The following is a 13,119-nucleotide window of genomic DNA, read 5'->3' as shown; positions in this document are numbered from 1 at the left end:
CCTCTGTCCACCACTGTCACAAATTGATCATAGCCGTGACTCGGCGCGATTCAAAGTTCGAGCAACTTTTATCTGGAGGATCTAGTAAATTGTGTCCACACTTCGTGTAACTTCCCTTTTTGCATCGTTGTTGGGCGCTTGAGCACATCTCTAAAATTTGGATGAAAGCAGTTAACAGATTCCAGGTGTGAAGCTTGATTGGCGCTCAAGCGCCCACCGCCATCTTTGCTTTTCAGCCTTCAGCCACAATCACACATATGAACGTACAGTTGAGATCCTGATGCAACGAGGCACATGTAGCCCATAAGCATGATGCATGGCTCATAATATTTTGGGTCGAAGGCAGAGCGAGACAGGTGTGACAGTAAGAACACAAAAGATGGGGAAGACAACTGGATGCGGAGAGGGCATGTATGCGTGTGTTTACTTGAGGGGGATGCTGTGAACGTAATTGGTGAGCGTCAGTCGATTCAAAGTGCAGGTCATGAGAGAAAAAGACGCACAAACGCGAGGCTAAACGTGATCACGAACAAGACAAGCGATGAGTAGATGATACAACACAAAAAGAAGAGCCAGGATGACCAAGGACTCACAGTGGGTAGCACCGATCTGTGAAGGGACACGAAGTTGAGAATGAATATGAATACTACACAAGGAGGGGGACGTACACCGGGGCGACCGTGCTTGACGGGCCGGTATGATACGGAGAACTCTCCGAGGTAGTGGCCGACCATCTCGGGCTTGACTTCAACCGAGTTGAAGACCTGTGCGCAGCCAACGATTGAATCCGCACCAGAGATGCAAAAGCAAATATACAAGAAATCAGTACTTGCAATTCAGGTCCGCCGGCCCAAAAGAGACGAGGATGACGAGCAGAAGTGAAGGATCGGGGATGGGCATGTAATGGAGAAAGCAGAGCAGAGCATGCGAACCTTTCCGTTGTAAATACCGACGACGGAGCCAATCATCTCGGGCACGACAATCATGTCACGGAGATGGGTCTTAACGACGGCAGGCTTCTCATTGGGGGGAGCCTCTTTCTTAGCCTTGCGAAGCTTCTTGATGAGCCCCATGGGGCGCCGTTTGAGGCCGCGCTGGAACCGGCGGCGCGCGCGCGCGTGGACGATCTATGTCGAGTGTTTTGTGATATGGTGCGAATTTTTGTACGGGAAAAGGGAGATGAAAGTAGACGATGATGGAGTCGGGGAAGAACGAGAGTTATGAGGGGATGGTGATTGCAAGAGAGGATAGACCCATACCTCAACGAACTGAGTGAATTGAGAATCAACTATATTATCCCAAATACAGCAACAAAGTAAAGTTGAACGCACCTCTTCGTTGCTCAAGTCCAAAAGCTTGTCGAGCTCGACTCCGCGGTACGAAAATGTGCGGAATACGCGCTTCTTCTTGAGGTCGGCGGCGACTTGGGGATCGGTGACGGCGGAATCAGCCTATAAACACCCGACAACCAAAAACAATAGATCAGAAAGACCAAACCTTCCTCCCACGATTCATCGAACACCATAACGGCAACGCACCATGATTGTGTGTTGAGGACGGCGGGCGGCAGTGGCGGGTGGTCGATATGTTGCGTGCAGATGGGGCGGAGTCTGAATGAGGAAACGGTGGCGTGAACCCTAATCAGTGCTACTGTACAGTTTACAACCGCCACCTGCCCGCGTGAATGGACTGTATCCAATCGTCTCCACACTATCGGATAGAATCCACAGGTCCTCCCTTAGCGGATTAAATGTGAGTAGGATGCAGTTTTGACACCAGTCTCGGCGTTTGGTGGTATTGGTGGATACAATTTTGGTGCAACGTTGGCTGACTTGTTATGACCGATGTAGTGATTTGTGGCTACCCACCCTTTCACACCACTTCACCACTTGAAAAGTACGTCTGTTATTTCGCTCTGGTCCGAGGTTGACAATGCTGATCGAATGTTTTCTTGCTTGGGCACGAGTAGATGCGTCATATCGCTGCATACCTCCTCCTCCAGATCGGTGGCAACGCCTCGCCGTCCGCGAGCGACGTGAAGAAGGTCCTCGGCGCAGTTGGAATTGAGGCTGACGACGAGCGCCTCGAGAAGTTGATCTCCGAACTTGAGGGCAAGGACATCAACCAGGTACGCTGCGATTTTGTCAACTGCAGCAACGAATGCTCATGACTGCGTGTGTGTTTACATAGCTTATTGCCGAGGGCAACGGCAAGCTCGCCTCGGTATGTTTCTCACGCGGGGAATTTCGTGTGATATCGAAGTACTGAACCGCTCGCTTGCGTCAATCAGGTTCCTTCCGGCGGCGCTGTGGCCGCGGCTGCGCCTGCGGCAGGCGGCGCTGCTCCCGCGGCGGCTGCAGAGAAGGAGGAAGAGAAGAAGGAAGAAGAGAAGGTGAGATCGAGTTCATTTACGGCTCGGCATGGATGCAACGTGTTGACGAGATTTGCAATATTTTGCAGGAGGAATCCGACGATGACATGGGCTTCGGTCTGTTCGATTAAGTGGGAGAGGGACCAGGGCGTACTTATTGCTAGCATTGCTGTATTTGTTGTCGCCTTGCACCGGGCAGTGTTCTATGGAGATGAATATGAGCCAGACATGCGTGACACAACGTTCAAAGGCGACGAGAGGGGCGGAGACGGGACGCTGGCGGGTGATAAGGGAGAAGGGTAAGGAACCGGCGGGATGCGAGTGATGCGCTGTGATGCGGTGTGGCTGACGGGGAGGATTCGGTACCGCGTTGTTCGGAGATAGAGGCGCGTGATGGATGCCGCCGGGATTGTTGCCGAGGACTGGCGAGTGCTTTATGGGCGCGACCCTCCAGTCTCCAGTCCTTCGTCCCGCCATGCACCCCCACCACCCCCACCCCCGATTCCTGCCTCCCTTCAACCCCCAACCCGACCCCCAGCTCTCCATCCTCCAGCCACAGCACCCCCGACCCCCGCCACCCCCGCCCTCCTCCGAGCCCTCCGTTCACAACCCCGACCCCCGCGACACCACCACAAACTACGCCTTCCTCAAGGGCCCAAAGCGCAAGCGCCTCGCAAAGGTCCGTCGCTCTTCCCCTCGCTCTGGCCGGGTCCGTGCGCACCCGCCTCTGCGAGGCTTACTCACGCTGCCCCCTCTTTCGTACGCTGCTCACAGGCCTGCGATGCCTGTCATAAGAGCAAGCGCAGATGCGACGGCACAGGTACGTTGTTTCCCCCTCCTTCCCCCCTAACTCCCCCCCCATTTCGAACATACCGCTGTCCTTGCGAGTATGTGCGGGGGGGTAGAGTTCCATTCATGCTGGCGGCGCGGCTGAAAGCTGACGGGTTATCTTTGTTGCGATGACCCCGTTCCCGGCCCTAAACGCGAACGCGTACACGATCCTCGATCTGCGATGGCGATGGCGATGGCGAATGAATCTGATGGCCCGTCCTCCCCCGCGATGACTTTGATGGTCATACTCTCCACCCGCCGGCCACCGCAATTGTGACGACGATGACTACGACTGCGACCATCAGCCCCCTGCAGCAATTGGTAAAATCCTTTCTTCAGTTACCGTCCTTGAGTCTGACTGACTATTTCCTTTGCCTGCCTGCTATTATCTCATACGCTCTTGGAATCCGCCACACACTCCCATTATTCTCTGCGAATTCCACGCTCTTCGCTGTCACATCATTTCTCATCCCTATTTCCAATCTCCTATCTTCGCGTCAATTTCTGTTAATTTCCGCCTTGCCTTTTCCATTCCATTTTGTTGCATTCCATTTCATTATCACCGCTTCATTTCAATTCCATCGACCCCTCCAGTTACTTTGCATCGAAGGACTGCACCTACACCGATGCAGCTGGCCGTCCCGTCCCCGCACCCCGCGCCTCCAAACCTTCAGAAAAGAACGCTCAGCCTGCCAGCAGCAATGCCTTGGACCTATCGGTCATTGTTAATGCGGGCACAGGCGAAGACCTCCATTCGCACCATCCACCTGTACCTCAGGTGGCCGACGATCATGCGGGCAAGCGTCGCAAATTTGACCTCGAGTCGCAGCATCCACAAACACATCAGCACCAACTTCAGCAAGGGGAACACGATCTTGAGTTCGACCTGCAGCTGGAAATACCATTCCGCCCGACGTATGAGGCGTCGAGACTGGACCCGTCTGTCGTGCGCGAGCTTGTGAACCGTGAGCGCCTTATATTGTCGCATTAGACCGCACTTGGCTCATCTACATATCTCCATCACGCTTCTCAATTTACCGCCTTCACTCACACCCTTGACTGGTTCGCATGCGTGTACCAGTCTTTTTCGCGCACTGTCAGCCATATAGCTTCATCATTCACAAACCCACCTTCTCCGCCGCACTGAGTCACGATCGCGTCCCGTGCTTTCTCCTGCATACGATTTGTGCGCTTGCAGCCCCGCTCTCGCATCACCCTGCTGTTCGCGCGCAGCCGCCCCGCGCAGCAGGCAATCCCTATGCACAGGAGGCGCGTGCACATATGTTCGATCGGCAGGGGAGGTTGGCGGTCCCGAGAGACTTGGTTGCGGTTCAGGCGCTTTGTATACTGCAGAGCCATGAGTTGAGCGCGCAGTGGCCGTGGACGGCGTCGACGCAGCTTTTTGGTGCGTTTTCTTCACTGCCCCGCGCCATCCTTTCCGTTCCGCGCTGATTCGTTCATATATCATGCCGCGGCTTCCGCTGACCAATCGCTTCCTTTGGTTTTCCGGGCCGCCGTGCTTCTATTATGCCGCCGCTTCTTCCGCTTCCCTCCTTTGGGCACGACAGTCCTGGCGCTGAAGATCCTCCAGGAGGACCTGCACGTGCACGAGCAGAGCCATCCGATCCTTACCCCTGTACCGAGCGCCGAGTTCGTGTTCGGCGCGATCGACCGCGAGTGCGCCCGCCGCGCGTTTTGGCTCATCCGCTTCATGCATCTCACGGCCTTCACCTACTATTATGTGCCCATCCCCCCGGCTCAGCTGGACCTCACCCTCCGTCTGCCCGTCGATGAGACGAGCTTTGAGTTAGCTGTGCATTCGACGCTGTCGGGTGAGTTCTGCCTGGCTTGATTCATTTTTCTTGGCCTTTGATATGGGGCTGCACTTTCACTCACTTCCCTTGTTTGTGTCATGGACGGGTCTGATCCGTTGCGCGCAGAGTATCTCCACATACCGGCACCACAAACTCAGTACGCGTCCGAATTTGGACACCTAATGCGGATCGTGTCGATTCACTGGGCGCTTGAGTCTACGCTCCGCGCCGCGAATGGTGCGTCCAAATTACATTCTTCCATGCCCTATCCTCGTTAGAACTCGGTAGGGCCCCTTGACTTTGACCCCATTAACTGGACTTGATTTTATAGCGGGCTCGACCAAGCACGACAATATCAAAGAGGTTGTACAAGAGACGGAGCGCGCGCTGGCGGTGCGTCTCTGTTTTTCATTTAACCATTCATGCACCTGTTTCGAGTATACACTGACATGTTTCTTGGTTTGACCGATATCGATCCCTTGCATTTACTTCTGGTGGATTGATGGGATATGACAGACGTGGGAGGCATCGCTTGCGGACCATATTCAATTCTCCGAGGAGAGCATGCAGCTGCAGTTGTCCATGTTCGAGACGGGGTCCAACAGTGGCGCATGGGCGTATTTCTTGACGCACATCACGCATGCAACGTGCGTACTGGCGTTGCTCGATGTGCGTGACATCTCTCCCGCCATCATGTCAAACCGCTCACGTCATTTAACGACGAATTGCGTATTTTTGTTCTCTCTCTAGGGAAAGTCTCGCATACAGGCACAGGCACAGGCACAGGGAGTAATAGTCAGTCCGTCGGCGGCAGCCGTGACAACGAATAACGCGCGCCTGTGGGCGCGTGAGCGCATGATGCTCATCCTAACGTCTGTCGGACAGAATAGGTGTAAGAAGCTGTCATTCCTGGGTGCGTATTTGAGTCCATCTCCTTGTGTCGACTCTCCGTAATGCGACGTATCTTTTATTTGTTGCAGCCGCCTCTGCACTCGTAGTGAGTCTCTCCCGATTTCTTACAGCCCCCAGTCGCCGGCCGCCGCGATGAACCTTCTATTTACCAACCTGTTTTCTTTTTCTTCGTCGTCCGTCTTTGGTGGTATATACAGCCGCTCTTCCGCTATGACCTCGCCGACACCCCCCAAGTGCAAGCCTTCACACGCGACTTTGAAGCCTTTTGGGGTGCACGCCTTGCGCACGTCGCGCTGCACGGCTCACGCTCAAAGTATGCCGCGGGCGCACCGCTGTCCGCCATGTCAGCGTCAGCTGACTTTGCGGCGCTGCACGATTCGCCCGAGCCCGCCTTCAGCGAGGCGTCGAGCCGGACCAGCGCCTCCGGCTCCAGGGGCCAGCGTGACGCTGGACCCTCCTCGGCGCACGGCGGGTCTGCCTCGGGCGCGGGGATCAGGACTGCGACAGGACGCTCGCGAAGGCGCAAGCGGCCGTGGGATTCAGCCACTGGCGTGAGTGCACCGCCTCAGTTCGGGGTGGAAGTGGGCGAAGAGGGCGGCGGGAACGGAAATAGTGTGGCGGGGGGGACGAGCCTGCCGGGCCTCAAGGCGTGTGGCCTTTTGGATTCGTGGAGCGGGAACGGTACGTCTGAGCTTTTGCTGTCACCGTCGTCGTCGACGGCGGCGGGGCGGCTGCCTCCGCCGCCTTGGACGGTGCTCATGGGGGCTTCTGCGGCAGCCCAGAAAGCGAATTTGAGCGCCCACGCCGGCGCACAACCCGGTGCGAGCGCAGGGTCGAAAGTTCAAGCGGCGGCGAGTAGCTCGACATCGGTTTCGGCTTCTAGCTCGGTACAGACGGCGCATGCGGCGACGGCGATGATGATGACGATGTCAATGCCGTCTATGCCAACCATGCCACTGCCACCATCGTCGAGGGCGGTACAGATGTCGATCTCTGGGTCGGTTGCGGGCTCGGCGGCGGCGAAAGCCAGATCAAGGTCTGGGTCAGGGGGTGATTGGGCACACGGGAATGGGCAGGGGATCGGCTCGGGGGGGAAGGCAAGCATGCCGGTCGGATTGCATTGGCTTGAGCAAGAACAGCGGTAGGGGCCGAGCGGTGCGTCGGCGTGTCCTTGGTTTCCTCATACAAACATTCTTGCTTCGTTTCGGCTGTCGTTTTTTCTGTATGTGCGCTGTGCGGCAGCGTCTGGCAGGTCTGGATATTCTTGATTTTTCTGCTCCTTTTCTGAGGGGGGGGCTTCGGTTTTTGGCGCCTTTCTGAGTTCGTGTTAGTTCATTTTTTATAATCGCTGCTGAGGACGTGTTTTTGGACTTTGCGCTCATGCATCGCTCAGCGGCGGTGCCGGACGGCGGTCGCCACTCGAGGGAGGCGTGTGTCATCTCACGGCACCATGCACATACTTGTATTCGTACTACGCCCGGGGCGCCGTTCTCGATGTAGGAGCGAGGCGCTGACCGCCTTGTGGTTGTATTTTATACGCTCAGATGTGTATATCTGTCGGCTGCCTTTTAGTTTTGTTTATCTGTTTACTTTACGTGCTCAAAAAAAATGTGCGGCTAAAATGGACGCGTTGTGTGGTTTGTTGCGGTTCATCTCCGATGAGTTGGAGACCCGTTATGTGTGTTGAGGTATTGGCTATTATCATGCTTGCAAGAAAGGACATGATGGGTGAGACAATGGGCGTTGATCCTCCTCCAAAGGATGAGTACTGTGCACTGATCAGTCGGATGTAGATAATTTGCAGGATCTCTAGATCAGAGGAGGAACAGAATGGACGAAGGGACAGACGGCTCGGTGCGGAACACCGAAAATGGCGAGGGGTCTTTTTCGCGATATTTTGCACAGAACATGTAGGCTGGAATTAAAGCTATATCCTGTGATTGGTGCCGCTTGCGATGGCAAGAAACAGTTCGAGGTGACCCTTCGGGAAGAAAATGTCTGAGGCTGGATATAATCTTCAGTGCAGGTGATGTCATTAACGAGGGGTGAAGGATCACACTACGATGTAGGAGTTATATGATTCATTCCGCATGCCTGCATCGTCGCTGTGAATGTCTGTACACCGTATAATGTGGAGTGTGACAAAGGAAAATAGAGTTGATCAATCGAGACCCGCCTTCTTGAGGTTTCGATGAAGCTCGGGCTTGATGAGAACGACACGCTCAAGCAGTTTCTTGACGACGTCGTCTTTGTGTGCCTCAAACGCCTCTGTTATCTCCAAGAGCTTCCCTTCGGTCTCCTTGTCGATGACGGACTGCGCACTTTGGGTCGACCCAGCGTGCTGCATATATTGAGCAAGGTTAGGGAGGTGGTATGTGATTGTAACTGATACGGCGCACCGAGTTCTCGAACGCTTTGAATTCCAGCTCTTTAGATCTCTTGTACTCCTCTATTTCTTTAGAGGCCTCCGTTCGCGCGTCCTTTAGCCTCTGCACGCGATCTAGGAGCGTATGGTCAGGAAGGACATAGATGCACAGGCAGGCTCGGCATACATTGGCGCGCTGCCTGGACAACTTTAGCAGCATCTTTCTCAGCCTCGAGCAACGTTTGTATCCCTTGAGAATGTTGGGCGGCCTATAATGTGGTATCTTATTATCAAGGAGCCGTGAAGGCTGGATGGAGTGGAATGAGTACCATATCGTTGTGATTCAAGTGAATTTGAACTCCGCTGAGCGCGTCACCTGTGCGCTGTGTGCAGCGACTTTGAAGCCTATATTTGCCACTATCACGGTTCAGCGCCTCCTCGACACGCCCTTCGACGTCGCCAGGCCTCTTGTTATTTGCCAAATTATGGCCACGCACTCTGGTGACCCCCTGCAGGTCCTCCAGGCCGCGCTCCATGCGCAGACGGACTCGCAGGAGCAGGCGGACTTGCTTGCGACCGTCCGGCAGTTCCTGGAGGCCAACCCCAGCACAATCCCCATCTTCTGTTCGACTATCATTCAACGCGTCATCGGTGCACCCGATACTCTTCTCAAACGATGGCTCCTCGACTTGTTGCATTTTGGGATGATACGCTCATCCCTTTCACTCGAGGCACGCACCCAACGTACGTAACATCGACTTGCAGTGTTTTGACTGGCTAATGGCATTCATCCTTCACAGTCGCGTCGCAGTTCTTGGAAGTTCTTGCTGGGCTGCTACATGACCCTAGTCCACATATTGTGAAGACCATAGTGCAGATGTTTGGAACCATCTACCCTCTTCTCTTCCGTTTCTTGTGAGTATTCGATACCTTTCATACTTTGGCGCAGCCCTCATCTATCCTCTTTCTACACAGCTGCACGAACCGGAATAACCGCCATCACTGGGACATCCTTACCCACTCCAAGACCCGCATCCTCGAATTCGTATGGGCGTCGGGAGTGCACGCGGGTGTCCGGCTGGCGGCGGTGAAGTTCATGCAGCGAGTAATCTTGGTGCAGACACGCGGCATTGCGGATCCTAGGGTAGTGCACGCCCAATCTTTCGCTTTGTATATAGCCACTTACGTCGCCGCATATGATATCAGCTGCAAAACAAGAACGATCCCAACTTGTCCATGTGTCCTACAGACCACCCGTTTATCCCCGTCGCGCAACTCGAGGCTGAGGCCAGCAGACTCATTGAAGCAGTTATTACGACGCTGTTCACGAATCCGTGCGTCATAGACATCTGCCTCAGGCAGGCGTGAGCTGGGATGCTGACAGAACGGTTCCGCAGAAACGTCGACCTTCTCTCTGCCATTCTGAACAGCTGGTCAAACCTGATAAAGCTTCGCCCGAACCTAGTCCAGCTCGTCGTGTCCACTCTGGCATCATGGACGCCAGCTGCCCTTGCAGGCCAATCATACAACAGTATAAAAAGCGTTGAAAAGGCCGTGCGTATACTTCTCAACCATATCCTGCGGTACGCTCCTGCATGTCCCCAATATGATCCCATCTAATTTGACCTCAGTGGACCTCAGGGTGCGCCCTTTCAGGCCCAAATCAATGAGGCGCTCTCTGTACAGGCATCGCGGATGGAACGAGCGGCAGCAGAAGAGAAAGCACGTAAGGCAGCACTGAAGCGTCCCCCTTCCGTGTCGACGGATGAGAACAAAGCCGACCCAAAACGACAAAAGGTCGACCATACTACGCCGCACGCCGCATCGATTTTGTCGGCATTCGACTTCACGTCGTTGCCTGCAGCACTGATCACGGAGTTGGTAGTCGCGAATCTTCAGGCGTTTAGCGAGGATGCTTTCACGGCAATAATGCAGGCGTACAAAGCATCAAGCCCCCTTGCGCCCGCGCCCACACCAGCTGTGATGCCCGCTGCTACGCCAGTCGCTGGCCCTTCAACTCTACCATCGGCTGCTACTGACTCTGAGCATGCATCCAACAAACCCGAGGCGGCTGTCATCGATGAAGGGAAGGAGGATAGGACTCTGTCGATCGTGAAGGACGAGCCGGTCGATCCTTTGCAGATGGACATTGACCAAGACGAGCTTGAATACGAGCCAGATAAGCTTAACCTCGAGGTTTGTTCCTTTGCAAAATTCTCAAACAGTCACTAACCGTGAGTGTGTTTCAGCTGGCACCAATGCAAGAAGATGAAGAGCTGGCGGCGGTTACAACGCTGGACGCGAAAGATATCATTTTGACTAACATTAAAATCCCGCCCCCACTAACACTCGCAGAGCCAGAACGAGAAGCGTTGGTCAAGAGTTCGTTGACGCGCATATGGAGTGGAGGGGACGAAATGTCTCTCGCAAGGTCGAATACAGGGGGAGGGGGCCAGGAGCTGTGGATGTTGCTCATTATCAGGATGGTCACACGAGTGGTCGATCCAGACCCAGATGTACAAATGCAGGACGATACAGCAGAGGAGGATAGCGAGGAAGTCAAAGACGCCAAGATGGTCACTTTGTATGAGAGACAGGACAAGCTGAGAAGAACGTTGTGCGACTATATCATGACAGATTTTTCCGGACGGTGCGTTTTCTTATATGCATTATGGTCGCAGAAGGTTCCATTTCCGATCGAGTTCTGATGCTGGTGTCACGAACCAGAATACGACTTGCAACCACTTGGATGAACGAGGAATGGTACAATGACCAGATCCAGACATCGAAGAACCGTGATTGGGTCCGTATTCTCGTTTGAAATGCACTTGGTACCGAATATATTGACATCTTGCGTTCCAGCGACCGAACTACGATACTTGGCTCAACCAGATCGTTTCCGTATATCAAAATCAGCTAGACGGCAAGGATCGTGCCTTTGGACGATTTTTACTCGACCTGCCACACGTTCCACCAGATGTCTTCACTCTTCTGCGGGACTTGTGTGTGGAGCCTGACAGGTACGCTATAGCCGGCTCTGTGCCACATAATCATTTGACGTTTCTTGGGATGACAGGATGCAGGTCGGATTCACGACACTTCGCGACTTTGTCACCCAGCGGCCAACAATGCGCGCAGAGGCGCTGAACGTCCTTCTCGAGTTGACGACTCACCCTGAAAAGGTCACTCGAGGTGCAGCTATCATTACCGTCAAACGGTGGGTGGGTGATGCCCAGCCAATGGACGGCATGATCCGCGAGTTTGCGCTGCAACTGCTCCGACGGCTGCAGTCAAAGCCGAAAGCAGAGAAGCCTCATGGGGAAGATGTTCAGATGAACGAACACGAGGACAATATTGAGGACGGTCAGCTACCACCGGACGATATCCTGCAGACGCCGTATCTCCCCGAGCAACTGGAGCTGCCAGCGCAGAAGGCGCAGGTGTTGCAACATCTTGAGCTCTTGTTTGCACTGTCTGTCAAGGTTTCGGACTTCCTCGAAGAGTGAGCCTTCTCATGACATATACTTTACGCGCCAGCTAAACAATGTTGCAGGACTTTTGCAGCATATGGAGAGATGGATGTTACCGTGCAAGAAGCAGTACAGGACCTGATTACCGCGCTCATTCGTTCCTTAGGTCCGACACACGGAAAACTCCTGACCCTCATGCGTACCTTCCCACCCGGCGCAGACACCCTCGCCCTTCGTGTTCTTAGCATATTCACTGAGCATGGCCGGCCCTCTGCGCAATTGGTCGCGCTCGTCAAGGCGCTTATTGCGGAACGTGACCTGGACGCTCGGTTCCTCATTCCAATCATCGCCGAGATGGACAAGGCAGATATTGTAAAGCACTTGCCCAAGATCGTGTCGATCTTGAACGGGACACCAGAACCGAAGAATCTCGTCCGGTCCGTGTTTGGTGCGATCGTGACAACACCACCGCAGACGTTCGGAAGCGTGACAAGCAATCTGCCAAGGGTAAGGCAGAGCGAGCTCTTGACGCCTGCTGAGCTCATGGTACTGTTGCATGATTTCGAAAAAGAGATAGGGTTGAAGAGTGCAATCGAGGGTGGGTTGTTTTTGCCCTTTGATCAGTTTGGCGTGGCATCTGATCCTCTTTGAAGCTATCGGGATCTGTTTCTCGATGACAGACGTGTTCCGATCCGAGATTCTTGCAGTGGTCATGCAGCAGATTGTCGATGAGCCGGTCCTTCCAACGCTGTTTTTGCGAACTGCAAGTCTAATCTCGCCTTATTGGCATGTGTAGAGTGCTCACTTTTTTGCACAGGTGATCCAAGCAGTGACAACGTACAAGTCGCTTGTTGGCTTTGTATCGACCACTTTGCTTTCACGACTGATCACCAAAAAAATCTGGATGAACCCACCACTATGGGAGGGGTTCATACGATGTGCCAAAGTCATCGCTCCAGCGAGCTTTGGTGCTTTACTTCAACTTCCCAAGGAGCAGCTGCGTGAGCTTGTTGACAAACAGCCCAGTTTGAAGGCGGGTTTACGGGAGTACGTTATGAAAAAGGCAGGGAACAAGGCGAGGGTTGCGGGATACCTTGATATTTTCGGCGAAGACGATAGTACTCCTACGATCGCTGCTACTCCTCCAACTCCAACTCCACCTCTTGCTACCCCAACCTCATCACCAGCACCCATTCCGGCCAGCCCTGCAGTTTCATAGCAATTGGTGACCACCCGATTAGTTCTTGAGACGGTGTTTAGGACAGTCTTTGTATATTCGGATTTATGATCCTATTTGCGTGTAGCATCAGGTACTCGAGTGTTAAATGTATCTTAATCTTGATTGAGCCGATCTGC

At 54.0% G+C, this 13,119-nt stretch overlaps 5 protein-coding genes across 5 annotated transcripts; 3 read left to right on the top strand and 2 right to left on the bottom strand.

Annotated features, from left to right (window-relative positions):
- Positions 1-306: 306 nt before the first annotated feature.
- Positions 307-1,563, bottom strand: HETIRDRAFT_410838 (uncharacterized protein). The gene is made up of 8 exons (XM_009550977.1): positions 1,539-1,563; positions 1,332-1,451; positions 1,260-1,268; positions 933-1,127; positions 669-764; positions 594-609; positions 504-513; positions 307-439 (listed from the first exon to the last, which is right to left on the bottom strand). The coding sequence occupies exons 1-8, from the start codon at positions 1,539-1,541 to the stop codon at positions 424-426; spliced, it is 465 nt and encodes a 154-aa protein (XP_009549272.1). The 5' UTR covers positions 1,542-1,563; the 3' UTR covers positions 307-423.
- A 182-nt stretch (positions 1,564-1,745) lies between these two features.
- HETIRDRAFT_478296 (uncharacterized protein) lies at positions 1,746-2,595 on the top strand. Its single transcript, XM_009550976.1, has 6 exons — positions 1,746-1,752; positions 1,851-1,896; positions 1,970-2,128; positions 2,191-2,223; positions 2,291-2,392; positions 2,461-2,595. The coding sequence occupies exons 3-6, from the start codon at positions 1,970-1,972 to the stop codon at positions 2,500-2,502; spliced, it is 336 nt and encodes a 111-aa protein (XP_009549271.1). The 5' UTR covers positions 1,746-1,752; positions 1,851-1,896; the 3' UTR covers positions 2,503-2,595.
- Positions 2,596-2,846: 251 nt separating this feature from the next.
- Positions 2,847-7,073, top strand: HETIRDRAFT_104312 (uncharacterized protein; the record flags this gene model as incomplete). The annotated part of the gene is made up of 10 exons (XM_009550975.1): positions 2,847-3,130; positions 3,797-4,167; positions 4,284-4,607; positions 4,771-5,034; positions 5,143-5,253; positions 5,348-5,409; positions 5,533-5,685; positions 5,767-5,929; positions 5,997-6,013; positions 6,039-7,073. The coding sequence occupies 10 exons, from the start codon at positions 2,847-2,849 to the stop codon at positions 7,071-7,073; spliced, it is 2,784 nt and encodes a 927-aa protein (XP_009549270.1).
- A 1,016-nt stretch (positions 7,074-8,089) lies between these two features.
- On the bottom strand, positions 8,090-8,625 carry HETIRDRAFT_142913 (vacuolar H+-ATPase V1 sector, subunit G; the record flags this gene model as incomplete). Its single annotated transcript, XM_009550974.1, has 4 exons — positions 8,090-8,269; positions 8,328-8,428; positions 8,481-8,562; positions 8,623-8,625. The coding sequence occupies 4 exons, from the start codon at positions 8,623-8,625 to the stop codon at positions 8,090-8,092; spliced, it is 366 nt and encodes a 121-aa protein (XP_009549269.1).
- A 153-nt stretch (positions 8,626-8,778) lies between these two features.
- On the top strand, positions 8,779-12,982 carry HETIRDRAFT_460016 (uncharacterized protein; the record flags this gene model as incomplete). The annotated part of the gene is made up of 14 exons (XM_009550973.1): positions 8,779-9,037; positions 9,094-9,208; positions 9,269-9,440; positions 9,500-9,627; positions 9,691-9,876; positions 9,925-10,489; positions 10,543-10,675; positions 10,736-10,943; positions 11,021-11,096; positions 11,156-11,313; positions 11,370-11,795; positions 11,847-12,361; positions 12,417-12,526; positions 12,581-12,982. 14 exons carry the CDS (start codon positions 8,779-8,781, stop codon positions 12,980-12,982), a joined length of 3,453 nt encoding a protein of 1,150 aa, XP_009549268.1.
- Between the last annotated feature and the right edge of the window lie 137 nt (positions 12,983-13,119).

Source organism: Heterobasidion irregulare (genome assembly GCF_000320585.1).
Source record: "Heterobasidion irregulare TC 32-1 unplaced genomic scaffold scaffold_08, whole genome shotgun sequence".
Lineage (NCBI taxonomy): Eukaryota > Fungi > Basidiomycota > Agaricomycetes > Russulales > Bondarzewiaceae > Heterobasidion > Heterobasidion irregulare.
The sequence above is the reverse complement of the archived record's forward strand: the minus strand, read 5'-3'. Positions and strand labels throughout refer to the sequence as shown.